Consider the following 19,339-nt stretch of genomic DNA (forward strand, 5'->3'; position numbering starts at 1 on the left):
CTGAAAAACAATCTAATATAGAAACTTACAAAATATCATCATTCAATGTACCACCAGAAAATCTACTTTATTGTAAGTTTCACATCGAAGGACAACCAGTAACCCTTCTTATCGACACAGGCGCTGCTATTTCTGTTATTAATAGAAACAAAATAGGTACAGCCCCTCTAGATGAATCGAACATCGTGTCTATTGTGGGAATATCTGGAACTAACTCTACCATTCGTAGTTTTGGTACAGCACAACTGTCCCTCGATAATCTATCAAAATTCAAATTTCACGTTGCTAACTTAAATATCAGTGTAGATGGTATTTTAGGTAACGATTTTATGAACAAATTCAATGCTACAATTTATGTTCAATCTAAGACCATGCGTCTTAAAGACAAAAGTTATAAATTAACAACTCTCGGTGATAAAGATGAGTTACCGTCCGATTGTAAACAAGTTCTAGGAAAGCGATCTGAAACTGTCATCGCTTGTTTTACAAAAGACATCTGTAATGGTAATGCGTTCGTCGAAAAACAATCCTTAGACAAAGAGTTGACCATACCGAATGCACTTATCTCAGTTTCCAATGGAAGATTCCTCATAACTTGTGTCAACTCAAGCGACCGTGATAAGACGATCACATCATTACCATTAGTAGAAACTAAATCGTTATCATTAATTAATAACTCAAATAATGCTAATTCACAAATAAACTTTACAAACTCATTAAATAATGGCGTCCACGATAAACGAGATAAAGTTCGTCAACTCGTGAGAACTGACCATCTAAATAACGAAGAACTAAAATCTCTAGACAAAATTATTTCAAAATTTCCAGATATCTTTTATTTAGAAGACGAGCCTCTGTCTTTTAGTAACAATACAAAACATTCAATTCCTACTACTTCTGATATTCCGATCAATACCAAAACGTATAGGTTTCCTTTCATTCATCAAAAAGAAGTAAAATCTCAAGTTGAAAAAATGCTAGACCAAAAAATTATTCAACCTAGTTCATCTCCATGGAGCAGCCCCATTTGGGTTGTCCCTAAAAAGTCTGACGCTTCTGGTAAACAGAAATGGCGTGTAGTTATAGACTACAGGAAATTAAACGAAATCACTATTGGAGATAGTTACCCTTTGCCAAACATCACCGACATCCTAGACAAGTTAGGTCATTCTATTTATTTTACTACCCTAGATTTAGCATCAGGTTTTCACCAAATTGAACTTGATGAAAAGGATATTCCTAAGACAGCATTCAGTACTCCTTATGGTCACTATGAATTTTTAAGAATGCCCTTTGGACTCAAAAATGCTCCAGCTACTTTCCAACGCGCTATGGATAGCGTTCTGTACGGATTGCAGGGAGAACGTTGTTTTGTGTACTTAGATGATATAGTCGTTTTTGCTTCTAGTCTTCAGGAACATGAACAAAAACTCACTGAAGTCTTAGAGCGACTCCGTAAATATGGTCTCAAAATTCAACCCGACAAGTGTGAATTTATGCGCAAAGAAGTTGCCTATCTAGGTCATATCATCACAAATCAAGGCGTGAAACCAAATCCTGAAAAGGTTTCAGCAGTTAAAAACTTTCCTATTCCTAAATCGTGTAAAGATATAAAATCATTCTTAGGTCTCGCAGGATACTATCGTAGATTTATACCTAACTTTAGCAAAATCACTAAACCTTTAACGAGCTTACTCAAGAAAGATGTTCCATTTATATGGAGTAAAGATCAGCAGTCAGCATTCGATAAATGTAAAGAAATTTTAACCATGACTCCAATGCTTCAATATCCCGATTTCAACAAAGATTTCGTATTAACTACCGATGCATCGTTACATGCTATTGGTGCTATCCTCTCACAGGGAGATATTGGCAAAGATTTGCCAATCGCGTATGCCTCACGTACTTTAAATAAAGCCGAGTCTAATTATTCAACTATCGAAAGAGAGTTGCTTGCCATAGTGTGGGCAGTTAAGCATTTCAGACCTTATCTCTTCGGAAGAAGATTCAAAATCGTTACTGACCACAAACCTCTGACGTGGTTATTTTCAATCAAAGATCCAGGCAGTCGTCTCGTAAGATGGCGTCTCAAGCTCGAAGAATACGAGTACGAGATAGTTTATAAAGCAGGAAAAATGAATACTAATGCGGACGCTCTGTCTCGTCCAGCTATTATGAACTCTAACGTAATAGATTTAAGTCAAGATGATCAAGACGATTATCTACAAATAAATTTTGAACATTACAAATCCTTAGATCGTACCAATATAAATACTTCTTTTACTAAAATGTCTCCAGATCAATTGTTAGATGTTAAGCACAAAAATATATTTATTCCTATGTCATGTGAACCTCCTTCACAAAATAATCTATTTCATGAAGCTATCAGTTTATGTTCACAAACTGAATCATTTTTAGAAAATCAAAAATCTCTATACGAAGTACATTTGTTAAATTCAAATCATAATCAAAATTTATTCTTTACATGCATTAGACCCAGACACTTCGATCCTTGGGATTCTGAAAGTTATTTTAAATCTCTTCTCTCATGTCTTCAAAAACATGAAATTGATACATTGTACGTTCCAGATCTTAAAAATGATAATACGTGTAAACTAGAAATCAACGAACAACTTTATATATCTTCATACATCGCTGAATCATACAATTGTAAAATTATAATTTGTGAAAATAAAATATCTTATCCTATGCCTGAAGAAATTCCTAATATTCTCAAAACCTATCACGATGAACCTCTATCAGGACATCGTGGAATCTTAGAAACAACCAGGAAAATTCGTGATGAATATTTCTGGAAAGGAATGACAAACGACATTAAAGAATACATAGAATCATGCGTCGTTTGCCAACGAAATAAAATTCAACGTAAGTCTTTTAAAGCACCTATGGTCATAACCTCTCAATCTACTGAACCATTTGAGCGTATATCAATGGATTTAGTCTCATACTCAGAAATTAGTGATAATAATAATAAATATGTCATAACGTTGCAAGACGATCTCTCAAGATTTGTTCAAGCATATCCTATTCCTGACAAAGAAGCAGTCACTATTGCTAAGCAAATCTTACATTTTTGCCAACACTTCGGTGTTCCAAAGCGTTTTCATTCGGACCAAGGTACCGAATTTACCAATAACGTTCTTAAGCAATTAACAAAATTTCTCGGATGTCATCATACATTCAATACAGCATATCATCCTCAAACAAATGGCGCTCTCGAACGATTCCATGCGACTCTTCGAGATCATATACGCATGTATTGCAATCGTCGTCATAAAAATTGGGACCAAATCATCCCTCTCGCTATTTTATGTCATAATACCTCAGTTAACTCTTCCACGGGTTACACTCCTCATGAACTTTTATTTGGTTTTAAGCCTCGTCCGTTCTACTCGCTAAAACCAATCTCTGATTACACAGCTTGCGATTATTTAAAAGACTTAAACGAACGTTTAAAGGTCTCTAGAGAAACTGCTTTACAAAATCTAGAAAATATGAAAGAAAAAGCGAAAGAACGCTATGACAATCAAATTAAGAATTCTGTAGAATATAAAATAGGTTATAAAGTTATGCTAAAAGTTCCTAATCCTAACAATCTAGATCCTAAATGGGAAGGCCCATACGAAATAGTTCGTGTTGGCTTCAATGAAAATTTCCTAATTAAAAAGGGTGGAAAAACCCAATTAGTTCACTCAAATCGTCTTAGACCTTATCCTAATAACGATAATTCATCCTAAATTCTAATATTTCAAAATTCATTCATTTATGTTAAAATTATAGTCTACTATATTTCATATTCTATTTTTAAGTTAGAAATATTTCTTTACAGGATAGGCCAATTTACAGCCATCCAAAATACAAATTATTTTATACAATCCCTACCAAATCCTTATATTAGTTTTATTATTAGTTCGATTTTTAAAATGTTTATATACCTACACATTTACAAAATTTACAAATTTATTCAACATTCTATACAAAATCGTTATAATCGAAAACCGACTTTCGGAATTAAACCTTTACTTAGGCAAAAATTCACGAATCAAACGAGAATTGTTTGATGGCCTTAGCTCTGTTCTGAAATGGTTAATCGGTACACCTGATGCACAGGATGCTGAACATTATAATGAATGCATCAATTCCCTAGAAAAACGAAAATTAGATGTAATGAATCTAATGCAAAAACAATTACAAATTACATCTTCTACAATTAAAAACTTTAATGAATCTATATTCAAAATCACATACGACGAACAAATTATCAATGAAAATATTAATCGTCTAAACGAGTATATTAACACTACAAAGAGTACTGTATTCAATATTAAAATAAGTGAAGAAATTTCCACAATTTCCCTGCAAATTCTAGAATTAGTAACTAACTTAGAAAACGATATAAACGATTGTCTAACTAGTATTCTTTTTGCTAAATCAAATACTGTTCACCCATCGATAATTTCTCTCAAGCGTCTCTACGAAGAGCTTCTATTGTCAAATCATGTTAGAACAAATAAACGCTTAGTCACATCCGTAACATTAGATAATATTCATACCTTATTAGATTCTTCTACCTTATCAGCTTATGTTTACTCAAATCGCCTCGTATACATCTTAGAATTTCCCTTAGTTACAAACGATAATTTTAAATTATATCATATTTATTCAATCCCTGTACAACATCCTAATTCCTCATATCACTCCACCATCCTACCAGAGCATATATTCTTAGCCACTAATCAAAATCAAGAAAAGTATATTTCTACAAGTTCATTGGAAAACTGCAACAATTTCGCATCAAGACAACGGTTATGCAAAAATATGGTCGTCTATGAATCTACTTCAAGACCAATATGTGAACTTGAAGTCCTGCTAGCAAAATCAAAATCAATTCCTAAATCATGCACTGTCACATCATTTCCTGCGGAAATAGCAACGTTTCAGCAGTTAGAAAGTGATAAATGGCTCTACGTATTAAGCACAGTAACTCAATGTGTACTTCAATGTAATGGTGAAGTGTCGAACCACAAACTCTATGGATCAGGAATCATAACGCTGCCAGCATCTTGCAAGCTCCATACTGGCTACAGCACGCTCACAGCATTTAAATCATCAAATGAAAACATCACATATCCAATCGTCACACCGGATATAACAACTGACGATTGTTTCCAAGAATTAAAAAATGTTGAAATACCACATCTAATTCCAATTCCAATCAATGAGATCCCGTTGGACTCATTACAACAAATCAAGCACCATATTGACAAATATTCAGAGGAAATTAAGAAAATCAAAACACAAAATTTCATGAAGAAACATGAATCAAGTTTTTCATGGATCTATTTCTCGATTGGAATCACAATGCTAACATACATCTTATACAAAATCTTCAAGAATTTTCCATGCTCATTTGCAACCCGAAGAAGGTCAAATAGCGGATGTATCCAGATTTTTAACAATTGCTTTGATAATTCTTCAAGAAGAAGAAATACACAAATTTCAATTCCAATGACCAACATGGGTCATCCTACATCATGCATCTCCGAAGACGAAGATGACATCGAAAATCCAGAAAATCCTAATTCTCAAAGTTCGAGCACCAACGCTCAACCTTTGTTTTAAGGGGGGAGGTGTTATGTTATGCCCCTCACACTAGTACCTAAGTCATATATCAATTCTCATAAACACATAATGTACCCTAACTCTTAGTTCTTAAGTTCTAAATCATGTTACTATATAACATACTTATTTCCTCATGTTACTAAATCATATGTATATTGTTTACCTTACTTCAGATCTTCATTTGGAATTAGAACATTTGTTAATATTGTATTCCTTTCACATTGGTAAAATTCCGTCATTTACTAATTATGTCCTTACGGATTCTAAATATGTTTACCAATACGGTTCATAGTCTAAATGACTCATTTACTAATTGTTTAGTAAATACTATTCATGTATAAATTCTCTTTCTCCTTGAAACTGAGGAGTTCGTCATCAATCTTCAAGCTCATAACATCGTAACTCTGTCCGTGTAACATCAGATTTTTGTAAAGGATAAATAAATTCAGTGTATATTAAAATAAAGTTTTTTTTAAAACTACAAAACCGCTCACCGCGTAACACTGGTAACTAAGACCATTAGGTCAAGTCTTGTTTTAATTTTAATTAGCGACCCGCCCTCGTTTCGCTTCGGAAACTGTAATTTATTATTGATTTCTCCACCATTTAATGGATGTTATTATGCATATAAACCTTCCTATTCAATCACTCTATCTATTAAAAAAAAACGCATCAAAATCCGTTGCGTTTTAAAGATTTAAGCATACATAGGGCTATAGGGACAGAGAAAGCGACTTTGTTTTATACTATGTAATGATGATAACTTTTTTATATAAAAATGAAGTTTATTATTATGAAGCATAGCATGAAACGAAATGAAAACGAAATGAAAACGAAATGAGATGAGATGATATGAGATGAAGTATAATCTCAGTAAAACGGTGGTCATTTATTGAGACTTTTTGACAGATCCCGAGAAGTTACGTTCAACGTCTTTGTTTCATTTTCCCACATTTGTGCACTTTCACAGATACTAAACAGTTAATAAACCACCGTTATTACACATTTAAACCTGAAGAAACATTAAATAGATAAAATAAAACAAATCACACAACTTCACTCCTCGCGTTCCCGCCAAAAAGTCCAGTCAAGTACTTTGAGTGATGGAATGCATAGATAATGTAAAATTGTTCATAAACGTCATTTTGGGTTTAATTTCTTTTTTTCCCTACCTATACGCTGGTAGCCTAAGATGTTATTCCAGATACGTCCGGGCGGGTAGGTGAGCTCACGGGGTTCAACCTGAGAGAATTTGCTAACACTAGCCCTAGCAAGAGCAGTGCTGAATCTACCACCGGATCGGAAACGCGAACCACTGAGAAGATCCGGCGAGAAACTCAGTGAGCTAAAATCTTTATCCTAGAAGTTATTCTGTATCTGTTTATAGAATTTTTAGAGCAGTCGAACGAAGATAATTTTTTTTTTTTTCTAAACAAACTAACGGACTTTTTTTTTTATTGGGAAAGGCGTAGAGAGACTTTTGTTTTTGGCACGATTACATTAGCTAGCTAAGTGTGAACAATCGGTATGTGACGGAGACTTTTAATGTAATTTTCATCAACTTTAAAAGCGTCTGATTACCTTGAAAATTTGCGCCCGTATTAAGGAACGATGATGGTACAATGATTTTACAACTTCGCTAATAATATCCTGATCGGAGTCAACAGGATGGAAACGAGATGAAATTAATTATTATTTCCTTTTGCTATTCTAGCGTGTTTTATTAGTTTTTAAGTTAAACTAGATGATGACGCCATCTTGTTGTGTCTTTAAAGCGGTTAGTTGCCCTCAATTAAGAAAAATAGTATCATTATTCGCCAATAGATGTCGGGAACAGTTGATTATTGAAAACACGAATAAAACAACATTTTCTGAAAATAAATCGTAGCTAGATCGATTTATCGCCCCCGAAATCCCCTGTATACTAAATTTTATAAAAATCGTTGGAGCCGTTTCCGAGATTCAGATTATATATATATATACAAGAATTCCTCTTTTCAAGGTATAAGATATAAAACAATTGCTCGTTTAAAGGTATAAGATGTATTAATATAAGCGTTGTTCAATAAAAATATGAACATTAGAATTATATTGTAATATTGTAATGGCAACACCTAAGCTCTAAGTTGCTAATCTTAAATTTGGCGCTTGGCAACCCTCTCTTCCGTTCCAGCCTTTTAGCCTCGTGCATGGCAAGTTGTAATTAAAATTAATAAAATAAGAATAAACGCAAGACTGTATTTTATTTATACAAACGTGGTCTATGTTAATAAGTATGACAATAGGTAGGACCGATTGAGCACTAGTGAATACGCGTTTGTGAGTCAGTAGTAGTAAAATAGCACGTATCATATCTTTAGAGACCCAAGTTTTCAATTTTTTTTTATAGCTTAGATGGGCGGACGAGCTCACAGACCACCTGGTGTTAAGTGATTACTGGAGCCCATAGACATCTACAACGTAAATGCGCTACCCACCTTGAGATATGAGTTCTAAGGTCTCAGTAAAGTTACAACGGCCGCCCCACCCTTCAAACCGAAACGCATTACTGCTTCACGGCAGAAATAGGCAGGGTGGTGGTACCTACCCGTACCGACTCACAAGAGGTCCTACCACCAGTAAAAATGACACGGACGTAGACGAAGGGGACGGAGTGAAAGAAATCGATGGATAAGTCTATCCCTTTATAAGCTACTTTTGGTCTTCTGAGTATTAAGAGTCGCTGAAAAGAGCCGTTCTAGGTCCATTTTTGAATTAAAGTCCAAATCCAAATATTTCGAAATGGGTTAATACAATTCTAAAGGTGCGATATATTGTTAAGCTTGATCAATACGTAAGCTGTCTTCCAGCAAATCGAGAACGGAGTCAAGAATATTCTAGAAGGAAAAATAATGAGTTTAAAATGTACGTATCTGTAATTTTGAATTACATTTACGAAAGGTATTGTATATAACGCTAAAACTAAAAAAAAGCAATAATTTGAATAATTTTGATATTAAAGGTTTTTAAAAAAAAAAAAAAATTGTGGTTAATATTAGAATTTATGATTTTTATAGTATGTATCCGTCTTGTGTCAATTAATGTATTTACTTATTATAAATTTAAAAAAAATTGCACCAAACTCGGAACGATAGGACCGTAGCTTCATTAAAACGCTCTCAAACAACCGTTGAAAATGTAAAGTAATGTTAACGAATTAACATTTCACATGCGAAACAGCACGGTGCGCCTCTAATTGCGTTATAAAAGAAATTCACAACTATTTTTACGAGAAAGTTTAATATTATTATGTATTCATTACATCATCCGACTTGCCCGTCGCGAGACCCATTAAATGCAGAAAAATTCAAACCTCTTTGCATTCCAAATAAGAACTCATTCCTGTTTCGAACAAAAAAAATATTACAAAAAAAAAAATAACACTCCACTTCACTTCACAGCACTGGCACAAAATAAATTTGAATTTTAATATTTTTCTGTGGAACAGTCGCGTTCGGTCAGTTCGTAAATTCGCGCGTATTTTGTAAGGACCCGCTCACACCGAGATGTTGCAAGCGGGCCATCGAGGGAACAACTAGGAAATGAATACAGGCGCACCCGCACACAACAAAACGACAACCTCTACGGGGTGTGTACACGGACTTGCATGTGTGCGTGCATGCATTTTGACAGGCATATGCTCGGTTATTTATAGGCCTATGCGCCTTATGACACAATGTTACAAGAATTTTTACATAACAAACTGTAACTTTCTAATAATATTCTTGTTATAATCTAAATTAATTAATAAAATTAACATTTCAAATTGTGACATTAGAGTCAGTTTTAAAAATGTTACACAGATTCCGAACGCCATTGTTACATAATAGTTTGATAGAAAGAGACAGGTTTTAAACATTAAACGGGTGGGAGGAAGACAGAAACAGGCGCTGAGGTTGTGTAACTGAACACAGAGAAAGCTCATACGTACTTTCTTTGTACGTATGTACAAAGTACTAGTGTCTTCACAATAACGTCGCTGTGTGCGAGCCTTTACATTAGTGCATCCGCAACGAAAAGTATTATGTGCAGTATGAGTTTTTTCGAATTCCAACTCACTCTCCTGCAACTTGAGTTTATTTTTGAGCACTACAGTCATGGATCTTAGGTCTAAAATGGAGCAACGCTGGAGCAGCTTTTTGACCGAGTTCATTGACACAATGTTTGGCACGATTCTCGGGTTTAACAATTTTTTTTTTTCGTTTGGAAAATGCATTGAAGAAGCCACATTTTCAAAGGAACTGAAAGTAGGCCGCGCTTTGTTGGCGCCATTGCGCAGTTTTTTTTTTTTCAATTTATTTTCCTTGTAACAAGGACAACACATAGTCTTTAAATGGAATTTTTACGACGCGCATTCAATAATTGCGAGAATTGACGAAAATGAGGACACCGATGATAGGTACTAAATCGTTATTAATAAATTCATCTACTCGATAACAGAGGGCGCTTAAATATACATATACATATAATTTTACATAATATTTTTAATTGTTTTTATGCTTTCCATCCATCCAAACAAAAGCTTTGTAATAAGGAAAAAAATAAGTTTTATATTACAAAACTAAAATTGTTTCGAAAAAGGAAAAGTCCTTGTATACTATCAATATTTCACGTTCAAAATCTACTAGTAAACATTTATTTTCACAATAACGTAGAATAGAACTAAAAATAACTATGCTTTATCTGAAAATAGATGGCTTACAGTTAAATGGGTATTGCATCACAGCGGAGGAAGTGAAATAACAGTCATAATATTTACATAGCCATCCCTTTCTCTCTGTAAGGCGTCATCTTTGTCGCACGCGGGGTATTCCTCACTTGAAACGCGGAAGCGCGTGAAATACACTTATCTCCGTCACTCTTTAACGGTATCGTATAACGCTGTGTCGTTCGCGCAAGGTAACGGAGTGCATTGACCTGTCCTTGTTACGAATGTGTGCAGCCTTGCTTTACAGTTATATGTGATTTTAGCGTGTGTGCGTGTATAGTTAAGCTTGGTTCACACTGTATGCAATGCTTTAATGCTTTTAAACAAACCCATTTTGTTAGTCGCCTTAAGTTGGAGTAGATCAGGAATGCTTACCTGTAACAGAGAAAAGCAAATTAATATTTAATCAACTTAACTTTTTAATTTTACGTAGGCAGCAGCTCAGCTGTGTCCCTGGTATTGAATGAATGATTTATTTTATTTTAGACAACAACAACAAGTCCATTTGTGTACATAGTATTGATGATGTCCATGAGAGCAACCGTGACTGCTTACCGTCGAGCAGGCCGTATGCTCTACTGCCTCTAGTATTAACCAATAAAATGTGAGATGTTTGAAAGACGACACTGTGTACACGAGAGATTTGAGAATTTTGAATTCACCTATCGAAATCACATGGGCGGTAATCCTAAATAGAGAGAGAGAGAGAGAGAGAGAATACACTTTATTGCACACTAACACAATTTACATTAAAAAAAAACAGTCAAAAAGCACATATGTACAATAGGCGGTCTTATCGCTAAAAGCGATCTCTTCCAGACAACCGTTTAATTTACAGAAATTCTGTAAAATATAAAAAATATAGCAGGTATGTTGCGGTGTACCATATACAATACATTATTATAGAAAATATATACATATAATAAACAGATATATACCGTTTACATAATATAATATATACCAATATACATACTTACATACAATACATACTAATATACTTACACACACATAATAAATCAACAGTATGGAAATTATAAATGATAATGATGCAACAAACAGCACTAAGCAGATAAGTAGTGTTCCTTCAACATTCTTTTAAAACAGTTTAAAGTTGGAGCACTTCTCACTGCATCCGGCAGAGCATTCCACAATCGAACCGCCTGGACGGTGAATGAATTGTCAAAGAATGATGATGAATGCACCGGCATTTTCAGTCTCAGGTTATCTGATGATCTCAGAGAAAAATTATGCGTATCACCTAGGAACTCGAAACGTTCTTTGAGATATGTAGGGGTATGGGGGTTAAAGAGAGTACAGTATAGTAATGAAAGGACATGAGTATTGCGGCGAAGGCGAATTGGTAACCACTTGAGCTTAGTGCGAAATTCAGATATATGATCATATTTCCGTAACCCAAATATGAATCTTATGCAGAAATTTTGTAGCCGCTCAAGTTTATCAAGTTGTGTTTCGGTTAGATCCGGATAACTGGAATCAGCGTAGTCAAGAATTGGAAGAAGTAAAGACTGTGCAAGCGCAGTTTTAGTGGCAGTTGGAAGAAAATTTCGTAACCGTCTCAACGATCCAGCTGATGCAAACACCTTCCGGCTAACCTCTTTTATTTGTGCGTTCCATGAAAGGTTTTTATCAATTAAGATACCCAAATTTTTCACAGTATCGCTGATAGGAATTTGTGCGCCGTCAAATAAAATAGCCGGAAGCTGCGACCATGTAACTTTCGAACACATTCTTGAACTACCGACAACAATGACCTGTGTCTTTGACGGGTTCACCCTCAATCCATGAGACTTACTCCAACGGGACAATATCGAGAAGTCATTGTTCAGGATCTTTATCGCGTTGGTCAGCTCTGGTAAAGAAGTTTGCGTATATATCTGTAGATCATCTGCGTACAGGTGGTAGGAAGAAGTAAGTTGTAAAGAAATAGAATTTATAAAAATTGAAAAGAGTAAAGGAGATAAAACGCCACCCTGCGGTACACCTACGTGCGTTTCACACCATGAAGAATAAGCATTCTCACAGTGAATACGCTGTCGGCGACCAGACAGGTAACTGCGAAACCAATCAACCACGGTTGGAGATATGTTAATGGAGCTAAGGATGGCTAGAAGTATGTCGAAATCGACGGTACCAAAAGCATTACTGAAATCCAGCAATGCCAACACCGTCAGTTTCCCACTCTCCATGCCAAATCTGATGGCATCCGTAATATGCACCAGGGCTGTGACCGTGCTATGGCCAGGACGAAAGCCGGACTGATAAGGGTTTAAAAGCTCGTTTCTCGTAAGAAACTCACTGAGCTGGTTGTGAATCAGGCGTTCTAAAACCTTTGAAAGAAACGGTAGAATGGAAATTGGACGGTATTCTGAAAAGGATGTAGGATTCGGCTTTTTTGGAAGTGGTGTAATCTGTGCTTCTTTCCAAGCCTTTGGAAAGATGCCGCTAGATAATGATTCATTCAGGATATGACAAATAATGGGAAGGATTTGGTCTAGGATAGGAAGGATCATATTACGGGCCACACAGTCACTTCCAACAGCATTGGAAGTTATGGATAATATGCTCCGCTTAACATCACAAGCCGTTAGGTGATTAAAAACAAATGGAGAACAATTTGGGATCGGAAGAGATAAAATGTGATTTAATGTATTAGATTTAATTGTCCCGTCATAAAGGGATGACGCACAGAAATGTTGATTTAATAAATCAATACTCGAATGTGATAGATGAGAGTCATGTTGTAATTTTCCAATCCCCAGTGATTTAAGAAATTTCCAGACTCTAGCTGGATCACCATTTTCGATAGCACTATGGATATGCTGGCGTTGTGCATCCCTACACACTCTGTTGCAGTGATTGCGGATTCGGTGATAATTTGTACTATTGTCAGGTTGGTGAATTTGGTGAGAGATTTGGTGATTTGATTGAATTTAGAGATTTGGTGAACCTAAATTAAGCTATAATTTTGTTATTTCAATTTAATAATTCGATTGCAGTTAATTATTTTAAACCTGTCGATAATAAACTATATCTTTTTCAAGCACTTAAGAAGGCCGAGAGATACTTTAACTATGATTGTAGTATCTATATTGAATTGACTTTTTTTGTTGAATTGGAGAATGCTTTACGACGCTACTGCTGTTAAATGGTCATCAAAAAGACGGCAGAACATGAATGGTAACGCTAAACTCGAGGCGTGAAGTCTTAATGCGCTAAATTATACTTAAAACACCGTTGACCGCATGTTCCGTGGGGAGTGCCCTGAGGAATTGTTTGAGATGAAACCGCCATCTCGTTTTTAGCATCACACCGCCCGCCACAGGAGTAGAGTTCATCCACACTACCTGGAGCCACTGCGTTCATCCATAGTGCGTTTCCAGACATCTTTTTTGCCACGTACCATCCGGCTTTGGAATAAGCTCTTCTCTACAGTGTTTCCCGAGCGCTATGACCTATCCATCTCCAAACGAGGCTTGCGGGAGTACTTAACGGTGGACAGCGGCTCGGCTCTGCCATTAGCATTGCTGACGTCCATGGGCGACGGTAACCACTCACCATCAATTCGGGTCGTATGCAGGTCTTTTTTTTTTTATTGCTTAAAGTGGTAACTGGAGCCCATAGACATCTACAACGTAAATGCGCCAACCACCTTGAGATATAAGTTCTAAGGTCTCAAGTATAGTTACAAGTCTGTCTAAAAAGGCAATGAATAAAAAAAACCAGTAATATTATTCGTGAACGATTCCTTAATATCGCAATCCTACAATCGGCCTAACAGTAAAAAAAACAACGGTTGCGTCAGAGTATATAAAAAATGTCTGCGAGCCGTCAACGCGTTACATCACTACGCGCGGCTGTGTGCTACGACGGCACGGCTACACGCGCCGAGCACACACGTAGCGAGCTCAGCGGCGCGCCTTCGTGTGCGTCCGGCCTAATCTTTTGTGGAATGCGGGCTCGGTACTAATGAGGAGTTTTTTTTTTTTTCTTTCTCTTTTTGAACTGAAAAGGAAAATCGCGCGGGAAAGGTTTTTTTTTTTTTTAATTTTAAATAGAGACGTGCTTATGTTAAAGATTGAATTAAGACTGCTTATTTTTTTTTTAAGCAATATTTCATTTAATTTTCCTGGTTTTTTAAACGGTATGCTCTAATGGCCTAGTAATCGATCGTTTCGTTCTTGAACCTTGAGGCTTAGAGTTCGGTTTACGTCACTTGTTATTTCTAGGAAACGCGATTGTAGGAGAATCATTTAATTTTGTCTTAAGGAATATGATTGGTCTGTGAATTGAGGTTACTAGCTACTATTACCACTTTTATTTATTTATTGCTTAGACGGGTGGACGAGCTCACGGCCCACCTGGTGATAAGTGGTTACCGGAGCCCATAGACATCTACAACATAAATGCCGCCACCCACCTTGAGATATAAGTTCTAAGGTCTCAGTATAGTTACAACGGCTGTCTCGCCCTTCAAACCGAAACGCATAGGTGCTTCACGGCAGAAATAGGCGGGGTGGTGGTACCTACCCGTGCGGACACACAAGATGTCCTACCACCAGTAAAACATCAGATGCTTCGTGAGCTCGTCTATTAAATCTTAAACATACTTCTTGTCTTTCCGTTGTGTGCCGGATGTGAGCCCGTACGGGTTGGTCACGCGGTCCTGCTCGTCTCCGGATCGAAGAACCCGTAGAGGTTTTACTCAACGCAACAGAAACAGCGATGGCTCTATTAAAAATCTCAATAAACCGTGGCTCCGTAAGGCAATTAAAAGAGATTGACTCTTTAATATTGCCAATTGTAGGCAGCGGCTTGGCTTCGCCCCTGGCATTGTTGATGTCCACGAGCGACGGTGACCACTTATCACCAGGTGGGCCGTATGCTCGTATGCCTACAAAGGCAATAAAAAAAAATCAACTCTTACCATGGATGCGGTCAAACCTCGGATTGCCTTAGCGTTTATCGTTACGCAATAAGTCAGTTTTATTTTTGTAATATATTTTCACGGTCACAAATGACTCAATATGAATCTTTCATCTGAGCTATAAAATAAATAGTCACATTATAATCTTTCTAATTTTTGACGACGCATGTTGCTGATAATAACATGTATTTTTTTATTAATATTTCAACAAATAGTACTGTTTTTTTATTTTTTATTATTATTATTATTGTATTCCATTTTCGAGCCGATGTATTGCCAATGTACGCCATTATTGTCACATGCATCAGGCCATAAATTAAATAGTTTTAGTTTCTTTTCAATGTTAGATGCTTGTGATGTGGCAGTACTTTTTGAAATAAATAAATAATCTTTCTAATTATGTTTACTTGTCATTGAAAACAGTGTATGTTAAAGGTTTTAGTTTCGTAGGACACTGCAAGTATGATATAGCACATACAAAATTTATTTACATCCTGAATCCACCTGTCGTCCATGGACATCAACGATTCAGCGCCTCTTTTTTTTTAACGCTGGGGAATCCGTTTACGGATCCCCGGTCCGGGGGGGGTAACGAACCGGGTTATGTCGGACTCCGGCGCCTCCTGAGAGGAAGAGGGGGACGAGGAGGGCCAAGGTCCTCTACCTCCCCGAATTCCTCGCAGGAGACTACGCCTTGAAAAAGGAGCGCGAAGCACTTGCCCCGCAGAACGACTACCGACTAAACCCCATCGAGATCCACCACACCGGCTACACCAGAACTACGGTACCGCAGTGCGCGCCGAAAGTCGGCCTTCGCCGGTATCCGTCCTGATGATAAGACGGGATTTCATCTCCGGGAAAATCCCGAAGGACGTCATTTCGGGAGATACACCGTGGGCGGCGCACAGGAGCCACCTTGCACCGCCCCACCACCGTACCGACAGTCGAGTACCGGGCGCCCCCGCACCCGCCACCTGATAGTCCCTACGGGGGCTGAGCGGGAGCTTCACGCCCGCGCCGCCCACCCTACCTTCTGCGCTGAGGTGCTGAAGAGGGATCCCACTCCCTTTCACGCTCCTCAGCCTCACGGGACGCCATTACCAGGTCACAACGATTCAGCGCCTACTTGTTTATGTACATGTTATGACAATCGCATATTCTGTGCTCTATAAAAGCGTGTTAAAAACAAAACGCATTCATTAAAACAGAATAGCAGCAACACTGACAACGTGCTACCGAGGCAGCCCTACCCAGGGTTTCCTCGTCAAACTAGTCGATCACAACGAACAGCTCGACGCGCGAGCTAGCCCATAGACACAGCCCACTGAGTTATGGCTGCTGCAGCTGAGGTCCATAGGCGGTAACCACTCACCATCAGGTGGGTCATGCGCTCGCCTGCCTACAAGGGCAATTAAAAAAAAAGGCGCGTTTTTCAATTTCTTCCCGTCACGTCACGAGTATTCTTACAGTTCCACACTTACATCACAGTTGACATTTACAACACCATACAAAAACACTACTACAACAGCTAGACACACCGAAAAAATAATGCTAAAAAAAGTTAATGAAGAACAACCGTTGTAACTATACTGAGACCTTAGAACTTATATGTCAAGATGGGTGGCGCATTTACATTGTAGATGTTTATGGGCTCCAGTAACCATTTGACACCAGGTGGGCTGTGAGCTCGTCCACCCATCTAAGGAACAAAACTTAATAACAATGGGCGGATTTATAGCTGAAAGCGATCTCTTCCAACGCCAACATTCATTCATTCATAATACATAACCAAGTCAATAAATAGATAATGTATAAACGTTATATACCAGTTTGGTCGGTCGCGTTTAGCTACCGGCTCCAAGGCCGGTGCGAGCATGCGATCGCTAAATAATTAAACTGCTATAAAATTATTTCGACTCAGAATATAATGATTCGTTTGTGAAGGTCTTGCGCAATTTCATCTCGTGAGGGTAGGTACCAAAGGCCTGGCGTGGCTGTTTCTACCCCGGGGGCCTTTCCGTTTTAAAAATAATCATACCAACAACACTTACTGGTACCTATTTCCTTCGTTTGTGAAGGTTTTGCGCAATTTCATCTCGTGAGGGTAGGTACCACCGGCCTGCCTGTTTCGACCCCGAGGGCCTTTCCGTTTTAAAACTAATCATACCAACACTTACTGGTACCTATTTCTACCATAGCGTGTAGATAACGGTATAAGACAAGTATTACTCAAAATAAAAACAAAACAAAAAGAAGTATAATAATTGTAAATTAATTCGTAACAAAAAGTCGTAAAGTCAATTGTGCAAAAGCAATAACGATGATACGTGCATTTTCAATGCAAAAGTTCAAAATGGGTCATTTGATCCGTTATAGTATGTTTAGTGTTAATGGCGGAAATACCGTGTCATACTCTTAGAACTGGGACTTTGAAATTCAAGTTCGAAAATTTGATGGCAGAATTTACGTCGTTAATGTCTAAGAGATTCGGTACTCACTTATGAATTTAATTATAATAATAATCGTATGTCGGAAATCGTATCGGAACCAGTAAAAGGCTTACGATTTATTTTCGTGAATTACGTACCTATGTTACGTGAAAATAGTGAAAATCGGTTAATTTCTAAACGTACCTTTGCTTAGCATAGTTTTACTAAAAATGTTTTTACGAAATTAATTCGCGCGATAGAAACCTTGAGGCGTGAGGTCGAAATTTCCATTCGGTATGAGAGCGGCACATCCCAAAACCAATGTGCGGGATATTCGCCTATTTCTGCCGTGAAGCAGTACTGCATTTCGGTTTGAAGGGTGGGGCAGCCGTTGTAACTATACTGAGACCTTAGAACTTATATCTCAAGGTGGGTGGCGCATTTGCGTTGTAAATGTCTATGGACTCCAGTAACCACTTAGCACCAAGTGGGCTGTGAACTCGTCCATCCAACTAAGCAATAAAAAAATTAAAAAAAGATTGAGCCCGTGAGCTCACCTACCCGTCCAGGCGTAGCTGAAATAGCCCCTTAGGCTACCAGTGAATTGGTAGAGGAAAAAAGTGTGTAAATATGGTGAGTTTGTTTTGAACTCAAATGACGTCAGACCGAATTAAATTTGCATCGGCTTTTTTTGAAATTCGAAATTCGCGCGGCAACTTCGTAAGTTTCAAAAACAACACGGCGACCTATTATGTAAACGTCATACAAATTGTAATATTAATTGAGATAAGGAAAATGCTAATACATCGCATCTCTGTAATTCAATTCAATAACGATTATGTAAACATGAATAATAATTATACGTGAATAAATTGTTTTTGGATTATCTTCATTTTGAACACGTTTCAATAAAAAGTATAAGAGTCAATTAAACTATAAAATACTTGTAATGGTAGACAATAAGTTGGCTGTGCACCTGGCATCGCTGACGTTCATGAGTGACGGTAACCACTTACCATCAAGCCATAAGCACATTGGCAAGGGCAATTAAAAAATATACAGATTATACTTCCATCTTGTATAATGTTATTCCGAGTGATGGCAACATTTTCGTAACGATCTATATCAGCAGTCGGGGAACTTTTTTAATTATTGCCCCAAAATATTCATCTTTAAGTTGATATTACCGCATGGCGAAGAACAAAACGAAATCGCTTCTTTTTAGTATCTTTCATGTTATAGCACCCATGATAATTTTGAAAAGAAAACAATACGTAAAAATTTTACGATTCTAAAGAAGTTTCACTTCAATATATACTTTTTACTCACAAAAGTCTCATTTTTACCCCCCAAAATTTCATTTTACCCCATTTGGGGTAATTTACCTCGGTTCCCCGCCCGCTGATCTATATAAATGTTCTTTACGAAAAATAATGTGAAGCGAAATGAGACGAAGTTTATTTACTTGAGGCTGTAGTCAATTGGGAATCTCAGTAATATAGTGATTATTTACTGTGACTTCAGTAGACTTTTTGAAAGAGCCCGACCAACCACTTTCAGCGACTTCGTTTCATT

The 19,339-nt window shown here is 37.2% G+C and overlaps 2 protein-coding genes across 9 annotated transcripts in view; one reads left to right on the plus strand and one right to left on the minus strand.

Moving 5' to 3' along the window:
* Window positions 1-19,339, minus strand: part of Hr3 (nuclear hormone receptor 3 ROR-beta) — a 144,626-nt gene that overhangs the window by 69,366 nt on the left and 55,921 nt on the right. For 2 of the 8 annotated variants that reach the window (XM_089735385.1, XM_089735378.1), the window contains exon 1: window positions 8,996-9,230. The exons of the other annotated variants lie outside the window; for them this stretch is intronic. The gene's annotated coding sequence lies outside the window, so the exon portion shown is untranslated. Of the gene's footprint in view, window positions 1-8,995; window positions 9,231-19,339 lie in introns of those variants that run through there. 8 annotated transcript variants of the gene reach the window in all.
* On the plus strand, window positions 1,088-6,108 carry LOC149503399 (uncharacterized). The gene has a single exon (XM_089735418.1). It carries the CDS (start codon window positions 4,189-4,191, stop codon window positions 5,641-5,643), a length of 1,455 nt encoding a protein of 484 aa, XP_089591544.1. The 5' UTR covers window positions 1,088-4,188; the 3' UTR covers window positions 5,644-6,108.

This window comes from Bombyx mandarina, chromosome 02, assembly GCF_030267445.1.
Source record: "Bombyx mandarina strain Sakado chromosome 02, ASM3026744v2".
Taxonomy (NCBI): domain Eukaryota; kingdom Metazoa; phylum Arthropoda; class Insecta; order Lepidoptera; family Bombycidae; genus Bombyx; species Bombyx mandarina.

Coding starts and splice junctions, on each gene's coding strand:
- LOC149503399 (XM_089735418.1), top strand. CDS start 4,189: ATGAATCTAATGCAAAAACAATTACAAATTACATCTTCTACAATTAAA.